General features: G+C 46.6%; 1 protein-coding gene across 1 annotated transcript; it reads left to right on the top strand.

Moving 5' to 3' along the window:
* The first annotated feature begins 123 nt into the window (after nucleotides 1–123).
* LOC307074700 (activity-dependent neuroprotective protein 2a-like) lies at nucleotides 124–19081 on the top strand. Its single transcript, XM_079734970.1, has 17 exons — nucleotides 124–423; nucleotides 2863–2972; nucleotides 3402–3491; nucleotides 3987–4271; nucleotides 4737–4926; nucleotides 5914–6116; nucleotides 7552–7860; nucleotides 8840–9004; nucleotides 10000–10224; nucleotides 12136–12252; nucleotides 12661–12747; nucleotides 13619–14056; nucleotides 14571–14903; nucleotides 15488–15873; nucleotides 16237–16390; nucleotides 16534–16714; nucleotides 17531–19081. The coding sequence occupies exons 2-17, from the start codon at nucleotides 2865–2867 to the stop codon at nucleotides 17713–17715; spliced, it is 3456 nt and encodes a 1151-aa protein (XP_079591096.1). The 5' UTR covers nucleotides 124–423; nucleotides 2863–2864; the 3' UTR covers nucleotides 17716–19081.
* Nucleotides 19082–19402: the final 321 nt, after the last annotated feature.

The raw sequence follows: 19402 nt of genomic DNA, 5'->3' as shown, positions 1-19402 counted from the left end.
ATCACCGGTGTCAATCTCCCTTTGCAACCAGCCCCCAAGCCTCTGATTGGTCTCTTAACCAGACAGTCTAGGCAATGACTCTGACGTCACTTCCCCACTTCCTGTCCGCCATGTTCCCTCGCAATAGAGTTGTGTTATTGGCAGGAATGAACAAAAAGGGGGGCATGGTTAGTATTCGAGTAAGTTAAGTTCGATGCGGCGCGTCTATACAAGGCAGATTAGCGGTAGTAGTGATAAGAGAAGTGGCTTCCGGGGACCTGCATCTGTTCGCGTAACAATTTCGTGAGCGCGCCCGAGTGACGCCGAAGTCCTAGCCCTCGCGCCGGATTGGTGAAGGAGGACGCACGGGCACGCCAGCCCCGGTACAAGTAGCGCTGCCCTCCAGCCTCCTCCAGACAGAGAGACATCAACACGCACGACCAGGTGGGCCACGGACAACCCGCTTCTTATCTCCGAGACCGTCCTGTTGCGCACCAACCTACCACACTTTGTACCGGGAACCCGGTTCAAAGTTGTGTTGAATGGCACTCGGTGCTATTCGGCTACGCTCGCTAGCTCGTAGGTCCGCCCGACTGATCAGCCGTTGTAGTTTCATGCCCGTTATCCAGCGACACGATATCCACGTTTAGCCCAAGGAGGACCCGGGTTCAGATCTGGTTCAGTGGAGATCAGGCTAGCCCCAGGTAGCTGCGTGTGCTCTGCCGGCTTGATGTAAAGCTTGTGTTGACACAAACGGTGATGTGTGCATGACAATGCCACGATCAAAAGCCATTATCCTGCTTACGCAAAGTGTTTATTTGTGTGAGTCCCCCGAACGCAGTTGTTAACACACAATTTATATTAAGATTGCCCCCACCGGCACGCCCCCTAGAGCCCTGCTCTGAGGATGGAGGAAAGTAAAGCAGGAGTCAGAAGTTGAGATGCTCCCTGACAGGATCCATGTCGTTCGAGGGGATTTAGAGCTCGTCAGAGGATGGGTTTGAATCAGCGCTGTGTGTTTATTGCTGTTGTGTTTATAGACACTTATGCATTAGTATGATATATTTACATTAACATTTAGGGCATTTAGCAGACGCTTTTATCCAAAGCGACTTACAATAAGTGCATTTGTTACAATAAGTACATTTGTCATAAGAAGTGAAACAATATATCGCTGTCGGTACAGTAAAGATGTTCATAGAACCAAGTGCAATTATTACAATCGCTATAGGCTAACTCATTCCCCGTGTAAAGCAATGATAGCAGCTACTGTAGATGCTACACAATTAAGTACCTTGAATATATGCTCATCGAAGTCACAGAAAGCATTTTGGTGGATTTCAACTGAGGTTGTGTGATAGGAAGTTAGAAGCGCGCGCGTGTGTGCGTGTGTGTGTGTGTGTGTGTGTGAATGGAAATGTGACTGATGCACCTCTTGATGATCAGCATAGAGCTGCTTCTGGTCCGCTGATGTGATGTCGTGAGGGCTTCTCTAACAAAGAGCCGAGGTGGGGGGCTCAGTGTAATATGAGACTCATTTGAGATTTCTTGAGAAAGGGAAGAAACCTTGAGATCGGGACCCCAGTCACAATGCAGCCCCCAGCTTGGTTAGCTAGCAGAGCTCTGCAGACCCTGGACAGACTTTAAGTCGAAACTTTGGCTCTTAAAGACGAATCTATTCACTGTGACAGTCAAAGGGAACAGTCAAAGGGACAACCCAGTAAGTGCTAAACAGAAAATGCTATATGCTGTATGCTGGATTTTTAAATTATCAATGCTAATTTAAAAAAATGATCGTTTACAAAAAACATTTGTTGGTAGAGTATCCTGGCACCTTATGGCAGTATACAATGCTTTTATTAATGATGATTAACGCTATTATTATTAGGAGTTTTTAAATATTAATACAGACCTACTGTATAAAGGCGCCAGACCTTTAATTATCTAAAGGTGCGTAATAATAATGACAAAATAATAACATGATGATAAATGATACTTAAAACAAAAGAAAAACAGCACAACTATAACCAATCATCAATTCTTCATTGTCTGACCATTGCTAGGAGGGCTATAGTAATCCAATTCTGTTCCAGGAGTCCTGCAGCTAAACATTGTACTTGTCCTTGTCGTTTTACGGTATAATCAGGGTGGATCAGCAGCAGCTTTTGAGGAACTTTATGGAATATGTATAGATTTTTTTTTCTTCAACTCAAACACAACAAGGCGAGGCGAAATCTGATTCGGCACATCATTGGAGATAAACATTTTAGAACTTCTGCTTCTGACTTCAGGAGTGAAGGCCTAAAATGTTCCTGTACGTTCCAGACTTGCAAACAATACACAATATTTTGTTTTGTCCTCTGTTGAGTATGTTTAGATGGCTAGCTTGCTATGCTAGCAAGCAGACATATGATTGAACCCATCACTGAAAACCCTTTAAAATAGAGACTTCTGAGACCTTAAGTTACGTGTAGGTTTATATAGAAGGTTCCACACCTCTTTTAAGGAAGAAAGTGTCAATCAACATAACATCGAACATCTGCAGACACTTGGACTAACAAAAGTCTCCAAACCTCTATAAATTATAACATTTGAACAGAAGCAATACAATTAAAATCCGACAACTATATTCTGAAATATTCTCAATTCATCTCACTATACTAACCCGGTTTTCTCTAACATCTGGTCTCTTGGTGAAACATAGAATTTAAGATAAGTTTTTAGTAAATCACTGATTAATGGATCTACAAAGTACCCCATAACCCCATTGCCCATTGTTTGAAACCATAACATCTCACCATTGAAAGTGGTGGAGACGCTGTCTCTGAAGCCCGTTGAAACAGGCCAGATGTGCTCACTGCTCCAGCGTCTCTATCCATACAGATATGTACCAGGTTCCAGTTCAGAGGCTCGACAGAATCAGAACTTCCAGGAAGAGAGTCAAAGAAATACTGACTGACATAGGACTGGATTCTTGCCAAGACTTCCTGAAGGTAGGTTCCTCACTTAAAGCACAAACCTTGGTTTGTAACAGCTGAATGAAGACATTTGCAAATTGTTCATCAATTATATATTAAAACTGTATAACATACATGAGTGCACCTCTGAGAGGACGTCACCGCACACGACCCCCTTCTGAAAGGGGGATGGTTACGGGGATGGAAGTGGGGCAGCCTGATGTTAGGCTTCCCCCGAAGGTGCCTCAGTCGACTCAGAGGAGCCCCGGGGCAGATACAAGACCCACCGGAGGGATTCTACCTCCTGTTAGGCCCGTAGCCGTCTCAGGAGCCACCAGGAGGAGCTAGAGGATGTTGCCAGGGAAACGGGGACATCTGTGGTTGCCCTGTTGCCACGGAAACGGTTGCCACGGTTTTCAACAAACAGTTTTGCTCCCTCTACGATTGTCTTCTATGCTTCCCCAGGAGGATAAGAGTGGTGATAATGGTGAGCAGTGCTTTGAGAACACAGAATGGAACGACCTCACAGACTGTTACCAGACCAAGAGGAAAAAGGTGAGCAAAAATCACTATCACAATATTATAGACTAATCAAAGAAACGCCATTCACTTCTGTAGACTCTTATCCTATTTCATCTACCTAAAAGTAATGGAATCATCATAGTAATATCCATTCAGTTCTGTTGAATCGAATCTTGTCTACTTTAAAGGTGACATATTATACCACCAGGTGTGAGTGTGATCAGCCGTTACAAGCCGTTTTGAAAATCTGCCTCTTCTGACATCACAAGTGGGCGTGTCCACCTAGATGTACGCTGGATAGATCAGTCCACCAGTCTACCCAGTGGACTGTAGCAAACGTTGCTCATCTTTCCGGCACGCATCTAGGTGGACACGCCCACCTGTGACACTAATCACACTCACCCCGGGTGGTATAACGGGTCCCCTTTAAACTCATTTCGATACCGTTCAAGCGAACAATCAAGGGGCTCCCCGTTGCGTCCCGCTGACTCTTATCCCATGCCATGTTCCCCGCTCCCGCTGCCCCAGTGGTGCTACCGCACCCAGCCCCTGTGCTGCTCCCTCTGCTGGTTCTCCTGCCGCTCCTGGCAGACCTTCCGGAACCACGTCCAGCGGTGCCACGACGAAGAGGGGGACCTGGCCTCCCTCTCGCCGTGCCCCGCGTGCGCCTACATATCCCGGCCCGACCTCCTCTCGAAACACGCCAAGCTGTTCCACGCACAGCCCCCGGCGGCGCCGGCCGGCAGCAGCAACGGCAACGCGGGCGGCAAAGTCACCAAGACCCTGGCGAGAACGCCGGTCTCCGTCACACAGGTGGGCTGTTTCACGTGGGTTTTCAGGTTGGGGTCGCCCCTTTTCAAATGCCTCACCTGGCCGGTGTCTCATAATCTTGAATAAATCGAATGATGGTTCAATTAAATTCGTACAAAGTAATTAATTTACTCGCGTCATAGTTCAGCTTTTAGCCTATTACAGCTGTCAGCCACTTTTATTGCTTAAAAATGAATTATTATGTTTAATAACGGCGCGATGCTGTATAGAGCAGTGCCGGACTTCCTATTTCTCGTGCAGCCGGCCTGAACAATTTTTATGTCTAATCTGTGGTAAAAAGACTCCCATGAAAAGAAAAAGCCTTATCGCAAAGCGTTTCCAAATGTTGCATTGACACGGCCATCCCCAACTGTGTCCGTGTGCTTGTCCGTGTGTGTGTGTGTGTGTGTGTGTCCGTGTGTTTGTGTGTCCCATCTCATTGTGTGTTTTGTGACTGTGCTCCGTCAGGCCGGCGTGCGTGTCACCACGGTGGGTCCGGGCGGCGATAAGTACTCTTGTGCTGCCTGCGGTTACCATGACAGCCTGCTGTACGTGATGAGGAAACACGTGCTGCTCACCCACTGCAAGGCCCTGCTGCAGCGCTACTACGGCTGCCAGGTCACCACGCTGAAGAAGAAGGCCAAGCCGGCGCCGAACGGTAGCCACATCTCAAAGGGCTGTGCGATTGATCGCGTTTTGACCGCGTTTTTCGATTTTTGCGTCAAACGATCTCCAAATTAGTATAATCGAGTTGAAACGACATATATATATATATATATATATATATATATATATATATATATATATACATTTTTTTGTATCTATTTTTTATTCATTAAATGCTTTATTGAAATTGTAAGAAAAGCTGGATACATACTTTGTACACTAATTTCTATTTGAAAATATATATATTTTTTATATTTTTGAAGGGAAAAGTTCTCAGTTACAAAGTGCTTTTTTGGGGCAGAAAGGCTGAATAACTGCATCCTGTTTCCAAACTCAAAAATAATCATTTGAATAATCGGGATTTCAATATTGACGGGATCTGCTTTTAGAGGACCAATGGTTTCCTCTTTCCCCCTGCCCAAGCCACGTGTACCTTCTGTGCCGAAGTCTGTTGGAGCCGTTTATTTATTTGTATTTTTTTTTTGCGTGGAGTGATTGTGTCGAGGGCTGACTCAGTGTGTGTCACGGGGTGTGGCTGGGGTTGCGGGTACTGATGTAGTCTCCCTCTTGACTCCGCCCACGCTTACTGCCTACCTGAGCAGGTAATCCGGTAATGGGGAGGGCTTGTTTGGAAAGAGCGGGTGGGAGCAGGAGAGATACTGTTTGTATTGACCGTGAAACATCACTGCGAGCGTGGGCGTGATGCCCACGTTCACAGTGACACAACAGGGGGGGGGTTTACCCATATGTATTTACATTATATGTATGTATTTACTATATGTATTTACTCGTTTTACATTATTATATCACACATAATGTAAAACTTGTCCCCCCCCCCCCCCCCAAGCTATTTAAAACTCATCCTCGCGTCAAAAGGCGCCCTGCGTCCGTCCTAGCGGCTCCGCACAAACTTTGTCTTGTCACAGCGCGTTACATCTTTCCACTGACAATCTTTGTTATCGTGTACTTTCCCTCCCAGAAAGCCCAGGCAGCAAGGAAACTTGGACCACGGTGAAGCAGTCCAAGTTCTCCTGCTGCGTGTGCAAGATGCCGGCGGAGACCTCGGAGCACCTCCTGTACCACCTGCTGAGCTCGGCCAAGCACCAGGAGCTCCAGGCCCACATCAAGCCCCTGCTGGTTGAGCACTGCAGCGTGGCCAAGATCGCCCCCGCCGGCAGCAAGGTAACAGGGGGAGTGACTGATTGAAAAGGGTGTGACGGGATGTCGAGACGAAAAAATGGTCTGCGATATAATGTGTGTTTTTTCTTTTTCATACTTTATTTATGGACTTAGGTTTGCACTTCAAAATTAAAAAATGTTATGTTTATTGCCATTTATGACAAGATGATTAGTCTATACCATGTTAATATAAAATTTAAAAAAAAGTAAATACAATTTCTTAAGAAATATAAGGCAAATGGCATTGTTTTGCATATTCTGTGTATTTAAAATAAACGACAATATATTTTTTCAGTCATACATTTTCTTAGTTTTGTTCAAAATATCAAATCGTGAACCCAATATCGTGTATTGTATCGAATCGTGAGCTGAGTGAATCATCACACCCCCTACCGATTAACTTCAGGCATGTTTGGAATTGTAATATTAACAAAACGGGTTAAAAAAGAGTTGTATTTTGATGTTGACTTACTCGGTAGGCCAGTAGTTGATCCTGACTACGTGATGAAGACGTTTGAATACATTTAGACATTGTGATGCAAATCAATGTCAATTGTGTTAACTTCCCATAGCTCCTAAACTACGATTTAGCTTTGGATGGTCCGAATAACATGAAATGATCAATTAGGAAATGAAAAAGTTATATTCCTTCTGTATATATGTTTTCACTCCAAAATTCTGTTGATCCACTGCCTTTAATAAATATAATGGAATGAAGATGAACACACCAGACAGAAGCGGTAGATAAAACACCTCCATGGCATAATTTGAATCTCTTATTGTGTGGAGTGATGGAGCGGTGCACTCGTTCCACATCAATCCCTGACCCACTTTTGGTCATGCAGAGCACCTGCCTCCCGATTATCCAGTACTGAGTAGTGTTGTTGGCCTTTGCTATCGACGCTTGCAGCACTTCTCGAGAACCGCTCATCCAAACAACTCCACACTCAACACGGCACTTCCTTGGGTCCCCAGCTATACACCCGCCAAGTGTGGAGTCGATCGGATGAACGGTTCTCGAAAAAATCGAGGGCACGCATACATTCATAAATTCATTCGTCCATCCATCCATGCAACAGAGACTCCTTCCATGTCATTAAGTAAGGTCAAGTTTATTTTTTATAGCCCGCAGAACGGTAACTCCATGTGCTTAACAAAGATAAAAGGAAGTGAAAACTCTGTAGTTACATAAAAAACATTAGATTTACATAAAAAACATTAGATATAAAAGCAAATAAAGAAGTGCGAAACCAAATGCGTACACAAATATACGTATGTAAATAGATAAATAGTTAAAAGGGCACAAAAACATAAAGCTCAAAACATGAAACATGAAACAGGAACTATCCAAAGGCTGGTGAAGAGTTCTGTCTTAGGTTTGGTTTTAAAACAGTTTGGGCAGTAAGACTTCTATTGCCCCTGTGAAACCCCTCTCCAGCCGCAGGCTTCAGAGCTGCCCCACCTCGCTCCCCGGGCCATGCAGCAGGTGGTCTCGCTGGTGGCCAAAGGCATGGTGAACCTCCCCCCCGTCAACGGGAAGTCCGCGCCCCCCAAGAAGGCGGTCCTGTTGGCCTCGCACTCCCAGCCCACCTCTCTGGTCTGCTCGGCTGGCGGCGGGGGACCGCAGGTTCTGGTGGCCAATCAGAAAGCGGCGGCCGGCGTGGCGGTGCGTGCCGCCCCCGGCCAGCCGTCGTGTTCCAACAAACCCGTCAGCTTCGTGATGTCGTCGGGAGCGCAGGGCAACCAGGTACGCCCCCCCCCCCCCCCCAACTCCCCTTTTTTGTGTTCTATGGTGTTTTTTTAGGGGGTGTTGTGGCACCAGGTGCGAGTCTGATTAGCCACTACAAGCTAGGGCTGCTCGATTATGAGGAAAATCATAGTCCCGATTATTTTGGTCAGTGTTGATATCACGATTATTTTTGGGTTTGAAAACGTGTTGTGTTTATTCAGCGTGTCTCTCCCAAATGAAACGTTGTAACTGAGAACTTTGAAGTTTCGCCTTACAAAAATACACAAAATGGTCAAAAAGAAAATGTTTCAATCTAAAATATTATCCAGATATGTATCCAGCTTTCTGCACTTTCTATAAAACATTAAATAAAAAAAAAATTGAAAAACTCGATTAAGCGATCCTAATTTTGGATCGCTTGATGCTAAAATCAAAATTGCGATCAAAATTCGATTAATCGCCCAGCCCTATTACAAGCCCTTTGGAAATCTGCCTTTTCCTGTGTTTTAGTGGCATCACACACGTGGCGTGTCCACCTAGATGTGTGCTGGATAGATCAGTCTACCGGCCTACCCAGTGGACTGTGGCAAATGTTGCTCATCCATCCGTCACACATCTAGTTCGAGGTCACCGGGACTCTGCATAGCCTCCTCCCCTACCCCCTCACCGCCCGTTCTCCTCCTTAACATTCCTAAAAACACCCCCCATACACACCTATTGTATGATGTACGTCCTGGCACTTAATCCACATACTTATTGTATGACTTACATCCTGGAACTCAAGAATAGTACTTAGCGTTGTGTAGCGTCTTACCCCAGCTATCTTTTTTGTAGACGGGGAATGGGTTAACCTAGCGATTGTTAGTGCCTGGCACTTGTTTCTATGAACATCCTTACCGTACCGACAGATATATTGTTGTCTCTTACTTCTGACTTGTGTAGCTACTATAAGTCGCTTTGGATAATGGCGTCTGCTAAATGACCTAAATGTTTCCAGATTCCTCTGACCATGACGATGGCGGGCTCCAGCCCGGGCCAGACCCAGCAGGTTCTGCTGCCCGCAGGCCTCACCCTCAACCTGGGGACGAAGATGGGCTCTGTCGGTTCTCCGGGCCAACCGCTGCTCTTCAGCCAGGGACGGGGGGGCCAGATAGAGATGCAGGTGGGAGCCTTTGTTTGTTCTCCACCACTACCCTCTGTTAGAGCTTTATTCGCCTACGCAACTGAGAATGGGTTTTCTCCTCAAGTGCTCTTAACCAGTCCAGCAAACTGTGACTCAGGGCTGGGGTTTGGGTGACGACTTCCTGCTCAGAATTAAATGACTGAGGTGTTCCTAGGGCTGGGTATTGCCAGGTACCTCACAGTTCGATTTGATTCTTTAGGTCTATATTCGATTCGATATAGATTCGATATTGATCCAATTGCTTCGATATCGATTCAATAATACGTGCAGATGACAAAAATACCTAAATAGTATTTAGAATTAACCATTTCATAATGAATTAACCATTTCATTGTGCTTTAACGAGCAAAAAGGGAATACACTATTGTTCCTGAGCTAAACTTGCAGCATAAAAGTAATAATCATAACATGGAGAAATGTAAAAGGGAATGTACATTTAGGAATACTCGCTTCTAGATTACAATGACTGAGTATGTTTCTTTTTTTTTTTACGTAAAAAAAATCGATTTCAAAAGATTCTGAATCGAAATTGAATCAAGAACAAATAAATTGCAGTGCATTGATGCATCGATATTTTAACCCAGCCCTATGTGTTACCTATTCAAGCATTTGACTGATCGCACCAATGTGCAATAACCTGAGAGATACAGGAAGTCTTGTATACCAGCTGCTATAAAGTTTTACAAGGCACAAAAAAAGCTTTGCATTTTTTTAAGTACGGAAGCTATCTGAGGAAGTGTGTGGTGTTATGTCTGTCTTGAAGCTGCAGTGGCACTGTCATTTATTGTAAAGGATTGTTAAAAGGATCGATCTATCCATCTATTTGCGTGCTTTGTAGTTGGCCCTCCCGTGTGAGTTATTTCTGTGAGGTTAGGTTCCTGATGTAGCCAAAATATTGCAGGGCAAGGTTTTATTTATTTGTTATCCACAGAGTTCTTCTGATTGTGCTCCTGCTGTTTTGGTTGTGGGAACAGGTGACCACCTCGTCGGGCCAGCAGATGGTTCTAACGCAGGGGAAAGCCACGACGGCAGGCGCCAGCCCCCCTCAACCCCTCCTGTCTGACGGGAAGGCGTCGGGGGGCCCTGGCATGGTGCTGACCCAGGGGAAGACCCTGGGCCCGGCCATGGTGCTTGCCCCCAGCAATACCAACTCCTTTGCTGCCATGGCGCCCAACCAGTCGTTGCTGATCGGAGGCCAGGTTAGTACGACGCTCTTATCACGTTCTAATCCATTGTGGTTACTCTGATGTCACTCAGTCCAACGCTGATCGGAGGCCAGGTTAGTACGACGCTCTTATCACGTTGTAATCCATTCTGGTTACTCTGATGTCACTCAGTCCAACTCTGATTGGAGGCCAGGTTAGTACGACGCTCTTATCACGTTGTAATCCATTCTGGTTACTCTGATGTCACTCAGTCCAACTCTGATTGGAGGCCAGGTTAGTACGACGCTCTTATCACGTTCTAATCCATTCTGGTTACTCTGATGTCACTCAGTCCAACTCTGATTGGAGGCCAGGTTAGTACGACGCTCTTATCACGTTCTAATCCTTTCTGGTTACTCTGATATCACTCAGTCCAACGCTGATCGGAGGCCAGGTTAGTACGACGCTCTTATCACGTTGTAATCCATTCTGGTTACTCTGATGTCACTCAGTCCAACTCTGATTGGAGGCCAGGTTAGTACGACGCTCTTATCACGTTCTAATCCATTCTGGTTACTCTGATGTCACTCAGTCCAACTCTGATTGGAGGCCAGGTTAGTACGACGCTCTTATCACGTTCTAATCCATTCTGGTTACTCTGATGTCACTCAGTCCAACTCTGATTGGAGGCCAGGTTAGTACGACGCTCTTATCACGTTCTAATCCATTCTGGTTACTCTGATGTCACTCAGTCCAACTCTGATTGGAGGCCAGGTTAGTACGACGCTCTTATCACGTTCTAATCCATTCTGGTTACTCTGATGTCACTCAGTCCAACTCTGATTGGAGGCCAGGTTAGTACGACGCTCTTATCACGTTCTAATCCATTCTGGTTACTCTGATGTCACTCAGTCCAACTCTGATTGGAGGCCAGGTTAGTACGACGCTCTTATCACGTTCTAATCCATTCTGGTGGACTAATGGACTAATGTCACTTAGTCCATGCAATGACTGCCACTGTAATGTCCCTTTGTAAGTATCAATTATGACTAGAGCCCGATCGATACCAATACAAATATTTGGTGATTTAAAAATCTGATGTTCCGATATATCGGCCGATATATATTTAAAAGAGAAATTCCAGAAACGTAAACAAAACATAAACAGATTTTGGTTAACCAGAACATTGGTTATTTGTAGTTATTTATGAGCCCTGACTAAAATAATAAGGTAATGCAGTTTAAAAATAAACTTTATTTTACTGTTTTATTGTCACAACAGAAAAGTCAAAATCAAAATTTATTAAAGTTCTGATAAATAAAATGTCTAAAAATATAACTTGAGGTATGAAACTCAATGTCCTTTGAACAAAAACACAATAACCCAAAAAAAAATTTTTAATGAATATTTTTTTAAAATATTAATTAATTAATATATCGGTTGCGCTCTAATTATGACCTATTCCTTTTAATGTCTTAAAGATCCAATACCATATCAATAATTGTATTTGTGACTACTAGAATAGGGTTACATGCCTGTGTGTTAAAAAAGACCCCTTATTATTCTCACACGGTTCATTTCTGCAAAACCAATTTCAGCGTCTTTCAAAAAACGTGTTTGGTATCATGTCGCTTTAAGGCCCCCCTCCGGAGTAGCCCAGTCTGCTGTGATTGGTCAGCACGCCTACTCTGTTGCGATTGGTTGAATGCAATGAGTGTGTGTCAGCTAATTCAGACCCCCGAGAAGTTGTAAACATTGCGGTTAGCCGAGGGGCGTGACTTCTGTTTCATGCACGAACACTCCCCCTGGCTCTGACTTAGATTTTTCTAGCTTAGCAGACGTTAAACATGTACACATACGTCATAGAACAGTCTAAAGCAAAGGGAAAAGTCGAATAAGCATGATATCAGCCCCTTTTAAAAGGAAACCTTGTGTGGTTTAATTGACTCCTCTTGTTGTTCCCAGGTGGGTTCTGTTCGTCCCATGATGTTGAACCAAGGGCTGTCTATACAGTCCCAACAGCAAGGGGGGACGCTTCTATCCTCGCACCAGACTCTGGGCTTCATAGCCACCGGCAACAAGGTGAGAACGCCCCACCCCTGTTCTTGACTGTTGTTACTCTTTCTTTTTGTGCAGTTTAAATGAGGCATGGAGGACACTCCGGATCACCCGAGAGCATCTCATCTTCTTCCCCATTATGTTAATGGCATGCCATAGAACTGTGTTGTAGTGTATAGTATCGTTTTATATAGAGCTGCAGGCATAAGAGTATTTTTTTTTCCGTACTTATTTAATAGTCATTTTTGAAGACCCCACCCCTGAATGCTTTATAATGACAACATTACACTTTATTCAAACAAGAGCCCTTTTTTCAGCACTTTTCAAACAAGACAAGGCCCTGTGCCTGCGTTTTTTGTCTCGACATCACGTTTTCGTGGCCTTTTGTGAATGCGGTTTAAAACAAGTATCACTGACTCATTGCTCCTCCAGATGGTGCCTGGCCAGTCCCTGATGTTGAACCAAGGTCTGTCCTTACAGACCTCCCAGCCTGTGAGGCTCATACCTACTGGGAACAAGGTGGGCCATGCAGCTACACCCACATGCAGAACTGTGGTCCAACTCATGGTCGATTTAACACATTCCACCTCTTAAAGGTGACCATTGTACCGCCAGGTGCGAGTGTGATTCAGAGTGAGCCGTCACAAGCCGTTTGTGTAAAATCTGCGTCGTCTGACACCCAACGAGGGCGTGTCCACTAGGGCTGGGTACTGCCAGGTACCTCCCAATTCAATTCGATTCTTTAGGTCTTGAATCGATTCAATTTCGATTTGATGTTGACCCGATTGCTTCGATAGCGATTCAATAATACGTGCAGATTCAATAATACGTACCAAAATATTATTTAGAATTAACCATTTCAAAATGAATGAACCATTTTATTGTGCTTTAACTAGCAAAAAGGGAATACAGCGTTGTATAGTATTGTTCCTAAGCTAAACTTGCAGCATAAAAGTAATAATCATAACATGGACAAATGTAAAAGGGCATGTACATTTAGGAATACTTGCTTCTAGATTACAATGACTGAGTATGCTTCTTTTTTTTTTCCTTTTTGGAAATAATCTATTTAAAAAAAAATCTGAATCAAAATTGAATCGAGAACAAATCAATTGCAGTGCATTGATGAATCGATATTTTTACCCAGCCCTAGTGTCCACCTAGATGTATAACGGATAGATGAGCAACGTTTGCTAAAGTCCACTGGTAGACTGCTCTATCCAGCACACATCTAGCTGGACACGCCCACTTGTGATGTCAGAAGAGGCCGTCTTTCAAAACGGCGTGTAACGGCTGATCACACGCACACCTGGTGGTACAACATGTCACCCTTAAGACACGGGAACAGAACCACAGTGCAAAACGGAGGATTTTAAATGCCCTTTTCCAGGTCAACGGAATGCCCACCTACACCCTGGCCGCCGTGCAGATGGCGGTCCCTGTTCAGTCCGGCGTGGCCAAGCCTCCGGTGTTGGTCAACGTACCCCCACCGGCGCCGCCCGCCACACAGGCCAACCCCGGCGCGGTGCAGACCAACAGGGCGGCGCTGTCCTCACCCACGGGGAAGGTCCCCTCGTCGCCCGTCCCGCGAGCCAATCCCAGTCCGGTACCGGCCAAGCGGGCGGCGGCGGCGTCCGCACCCACGGGGAAGGCGACGGCGCCGCCCGTCCCTCAAGCCAACCTCGGCGCAGCACAGACCCAGCCGACGGAGGGGTCCACACCCACGGAGGCCCCACAAGCTAACACCATTCTGCCGCGGTTAAGGCCCAATCGGGGCGCTGTGTCGTCCCCCAAGGGCAAGGCACTGGGGGCCAAGAGTCAGTTTGTGGTAAGGGCATTGATCTTTGTGTTTGTTTTCATTCCACAGAGGCCGTCCGAAGTTTGTATGATCGATGTTTTACAAGGTTGATTTGATCATTTGATTGATGATTTAACATGCGGAACGTCACCATGGAATTCCTTTATGTCGATTTTAAGGTTGCGCTGCAAGTTTCCCTGTATTCCGGTTGTAATGGTTCACAATCCTCCATTCGCTTCGCACCACACAATCGTGTTGGCCCTATTCCAAACCAGGCCGGTAGACTTCTCTGTAACTCGCACCTCAAACTTTGAGGCGCCAATGCTTTAGTTGTAAATAGTCTTGTTTAAGATGGCAATGAATAAACGCTAAAAGGTCCATTCATGAAACAAAACCAACGTTCCTCTACAAACCTAACACGAGCAATGTCTTGAACTGCAAAAGTAACCCTCTAGGTTGGAAACGAGGGTCTCCCTACACGAGTCACACCCCTGTCAGTCAACCCCGTAACCCCGTCTCTTCCTCCCGCCCCCGGTGCGTGCAGACGTGGAGTGCTTCCGGCGTCCTGGAATGCCTTCTCTGTCAGAGCGTCCTTCCCAACCACGGGCTTTACTCCCACCTCCTCCACGGCATGAAGTGCCTCCTGTGCCCCCTGGTGTTCTACACCTTCCGCCAGCTGGTGAGCCACTGCGACGAGGCCCACGGCCTGGCCGCCGCCGCCAACCGCGACCAGCTGTGGAAGAACCACCGGCTGCTGGTCACCAAGGACAGCCGCCTGCTGTCCCCGACGCCCGTCGTCAGCCTCAAGGTGCCCAAGGACCTGCTGGGCTGCCCGGAGCTGCACCTGGCGCTGGTGCACAAGGACACGGACCTGGAGGTGGGTTGGCGGCGGCGGCGGCGGCAGGTAGCCTGGCTATTGCCAGACCAAGCTCCATCGTAGGTTGCGCCATCGTTGGAACTTGAGGGTTTTTTAAAAAAAGAATTTAGATTTTAAACTTTCGTGGTTTTCAAATCTTTTTGGTGCAAAAATAGGCTACCTGAAATAAACGAGTCTATTTTTACATTTAGGTTTCTAACCCCTCTACCGTCTCAGCTACTTCTCACTGTCTATGCTCAGGGGTCGTAGAGCGCGGTTCGGTCCTGCACACGCCCGGACGGCCGTCACATCCGCTATCGCCACGATCTCTATAGTAACTAGGGGTCGACCGATATGGATTTTTTTTAGGGCTGATACCGATACCGATTTTTTTTTTTGGATCGGCCGGCCGATATATCGGCCGATATATCGGCCGGCCGATGTATCGGCCGATCACTAAAAGTAACACTGACAAACATAACCCAGGTTCGCGGGTTAACACTGCCAGAGGATCAGGGTACGGTCAGAGGGGGGGGGGAGTTTGCTCAAAAAAGGTTGAGAACCACTGTGCTATATAAACAAGGTTACCCCCCCCCCCTCTCCAGGTCATGCACCTCCAGCTGACGGAGACACTCACCAAGGCCCCCGGCGAGCCGGCCACCGGCCAGCCCTCCTGCCCCTTCTGCACGGACCTGCGGCCCCGTGGCCCGGCGGCCGACGTGCAGCACCTGCGGCGTCGGCACCACGTCATGCACGCCATCCACGCCATCCTCAAGACGCCCGCCTTCAAGTGCGTGTACTGCCTGGGCGTGTACATGGAGCCGTCCAGCGCGCGGACCATCTCCATCCACGTGCAGCGCTGCCGCTGCGCGCCCCACAGCGCCAAGGAGGCGGAGCGGCGGCTCAACCCCGACCCCGCCTCCTCCTCCTCCGCCGCCGCCGCCGCCGCCGGAAGCAGGGGGGCCGCCAGAGGGGGCGTGGCCGCCGCCAGGTACTGTACCTTTAAGGGCCGGGCGGTTGATCCGACGTTGGCGGGGATTTGGATTTTTGGCTCGAAGACAATCTTTTTCGTTTTTTTTTTTTATTTATTACATGTTTTGTAGGAATTGCGAAGCGTTCTTTCGGAGGGAAACGCGGAATAAATGCGTCATGTTTTCAACCCTCAAAAATAATGATTCGGATAATCGTGATTTCAACACTGACCGAATTAATCGGGATCGTGATTTTTTTTTTCCCCCATCACCTAGCAACCCCTATTACCTTTGTTCGTTAGTCGTCAGTTAAATTGTCCTTTTTTATAAGCTTAACGCCACCGGGCACCAGGCGCTGACTGCTGTGTCTCCTCCTCCTACAGGGAGGGCTTGGAGGCCCCGCCCACTCCTGAGCCCTACGTCGACTCCCCGACTGAGATCCCCGCCGGCTTGGCACAGCGACCCCTGCTAGAGAGGAAACTCTTCCTGAACACATACTTCCACAAGACGCCCTACCCTACACGCAAGGAAATAGAGGTGTGTGTGTGTGTGTGTGTGTGTGTGTGTATGTGCGTGTCTGCGTGGCATTGCCTCGTCGTTGGCAAACATACACCGGTATTACTTGAACGCCATCCTGATCGTCATGACGACCGTCTCTGGGTCCCCCCCCCTCCCGTTAGTTCCTGGTCCTCCGGCTGAAGCTGAGCCAGCCGGAGGTGACGTCCATCTTCAGCTCCAAGAGGAGGCGGTGCCGGGAGGACTGCCGGCGACGGGGGCTTCGTGTGCTGCTGGGGTTCGACAGCTCCTACCTCAAGGCGGTCAAACACAACCTGGTCGTCCCGCACGGCCAGACCAGCCAAGGTACGTCCGCCGCTTCTCGCTTGAGGCGCGGAGGACAAATGGCGTCCACTGCTTCTGCGTTAACGCCTCGTGCCCACTGCACCCCGTCCGTTGGCTGATCCCCCCGTTGACTTTGAATGGGGACGGACGCGCAATGCGTTGAGGATCCGTGCGCGCCGTTGGCCGTCAAAAAGTTGACAAATGTTCAACTTTTTCGGCAGCGACGGATCCGTCATCCAATCAGGTCGCGTATGCAAATGTAAGCACTGTGACACTGCTCGGGCTCTGACGAATCCCTGGAAAGCTCCCCCGTCCGTCAGCCACGCCTTCCGACGTCCTTTGACGGACGGCGCAGTGGGCACGAGGCGTAGCGGGGAGAGGGACAGGGGTTTGGGTTGGTTAGTGGTTAGTGTTGTTTCTTAACCCCTCTGCTGCTTGCCTGACGATAAATCCACTCTGTTTGTTGATAGGCTGAGCAACTGGATTAGCCCTAGTTTAATCCCTTTTCAACCATGTTTTCCACACAAAATTGCAAAAAATATATAATATATGTTCTGAAAAAGATATCTTAATTGGTAGTTAATCAAGGCATTGGACTTTTTCATCATACTAAATAGAAGTTAGTAACTTTTGTATAAGTAAAAGTTTTTCAAAAAACTGTATAAATATAGTTTTTGGACTGTGACATAACTAATCAAACGTACAGACAATTTGTCTGATTGGACTGCTGCGTCGTCTGACTCGATTTGGGGTTGAATTAATCATCCTGGCAATCGACCAATCAGAGCGCCCTGCTGCTTATCTGAGCCCCTCGTTCCTCTCTCTCCACGGGTCTAGGTCCACGGGCGAGCGCGGACACTCAGACGCCGACGCTGATCGAATGCAAACAGGAGCCCCCGGACCCCGTAGAGATCGTGGGGCCCTTTGGGGACCACCCCTACGCCGAACCCCTAACCCACCCTGGCTCCCTCCAATGCAAGAAAGAGGATTCTGACAGAACTGAGTCGGGGGACCAGCCCTGAGGGGCCCATTCAGCAACCCCATAAGGAAGGACACTAAACCATTCGCACATGATGCATACTGTTTCACTGTCTTCAGGCCAAGGCACTTGTATATCGAAGACCTCTGAAGCCAAATACGGTACTTGGAGTAGAAGTCTGGACGGACCTCAGCGGACGACAGTGCTAAACCAGCTGAAAACCAAGCGTTTCTGTTTTTGATTCTGCGTGACTGGATCGTGGTACATTTGCAGTGGGGAGGACTGAGTGATGGCAGTGAGTTTGGGATTTACGGCCACGTTTTTTCTTCTTTTGCTGGGTGATTGTGATGGGATAACACGAAAAGGTGCATCGATGAAACGCATTAAAGCAAACATGCTTAACAAGAGGAAACGGGAAAAATGTAAATGTTTGTATGGCAGCAGTGTCTGTCCATCAGGAAAATCGCTTGTTTGGTCACTACATAGAAACACTCACCTAGGTTTCACCGGTGAACCACACTAAATGGGTACGTATTCTTTATTTTATTTTCAGGAAGATTTCTGCTGAATGTGCATGTTGAGGCTTGTTTGCACAGAGCAATGGCGTGTGCCACATCCCAAAATAGGTAGGTTCAGCATCCAAATTATCTAAAGTTATTAAACGCCAACTTAAATGAAGTACACAAATGTCCTTAAAAAAAGATAAAGTATGCCCACATATTTTATTTTGGATATAAAGTATTTTATAACTTTTTATAACTTAACCTTACCTAACCTAGCAGGGAAGGGTTGCTCACTAAACTAACTGAAACGTTAGAAGCACTAAAGATAACAAAAGTACAATGAGGTAATTAATCTTAAGGAAGAATGCTGTCCAAATTCACAATAAAAACCACACACATTGCCTTCCTGATCGTAGACTTGGATTATTGACCCCTTTTTCTTCTGTTGGTTTCTGCACACTCGAAGAAAGGCAGGACTAGATTGGACTCAGTGATAAAAAAACACTACCAGTACATCCAGTCATTTGTGCTACAGGACGCTGGCTTCTTTTTATGTTTTTAAACCACCAGAGTCTACAGTAAGCGTAAGCGTACAGTAAGCACTTTTCTGCTGTAGGCTCAACACTGTTGACGCTTTTGGTTGTTTCTGAAGCGAAGCGCATGCTCTTGTGTTCTTTTAACGGGGCTGTAGTGTGGTCAGTTGTTTTTAAGGATGTTCTCTATTCTCTTGTTGCACTTTTGTTTCATGCCGTCTCTTTGATCACATCAAAATCTGCAGGACTTAAATGGTTATACATTGCACATCATAACAAATCGGTCAGTCTCACTCTGTAGTAACAAGCTACAAAACACATATATAATTGCTGTCAAATGCAACATATTTTTTTTACTTTGAAAAATAAAACTATTTGACATTTTCACAATGAGTATCTTTGTTTCCCCCGTCAAAGTTGTGGTCCGGTTTGGAATACATAACAATCTACTTGCTAGAGTCTGTAAGATATTTTCTTTTTCCAAAATTAATCTAACACTCACTTAAAAGGCTGTTTTCTGTTGGAATTTGAACATCCATGAGTACAACCTTTTAAATGACCTCCTATCACACTGTTTGAACTAGACCCCACCAACTATTCTGATGTAAGAAGCAGGGCCAACCATTTGCCTATCCTCACACTTTGACTTAAATACCTGTGTATTATGTCAAATGATCGACAAAACACAAGTCAT

Source organism: Pollachius pollachius (genome assembly GCF_949987615.1).
Source record: "Pollachius pollachius genome assembly, chromosome: 1".
In the NCBI taxonomy this organism is placed as follows: domain Eukaryota; kingdom Metazoa; phylum Chordata; class Actinopteri; order Gadiformes; family Gadidae; genus Pollachius; species Pollachius pollachius.
This window is presented reverse-complemented; position numbering and strand designations above follow the sequence as displayed.

Bases quoted from the DNA above. Each gene is read 5' to 3' on its own strand.
- LOC307074700 (XM_079734970.1), top strand. From the start codon at position 2,865: ATGTACCAGGTTCCAGTTCAGAGGCTCGACAGAATCAGAACTTCCAGG. The intron at 4,272-4,736 runs GTGGGCTGTTTC...GTGCTCCGTCAG, and splicing joins CGCCGGTCTCCGTCACACAG to GCCGGCGTGCGTGTCACCAC. The intron at 6,117-7,551 runs GTAACAGGGGGA...ACCCCTCTCCAG, and splicing joins TCGCCCCCGCCGGCAGCAAG to CCGCAGGCTTCAGAGCTGCC.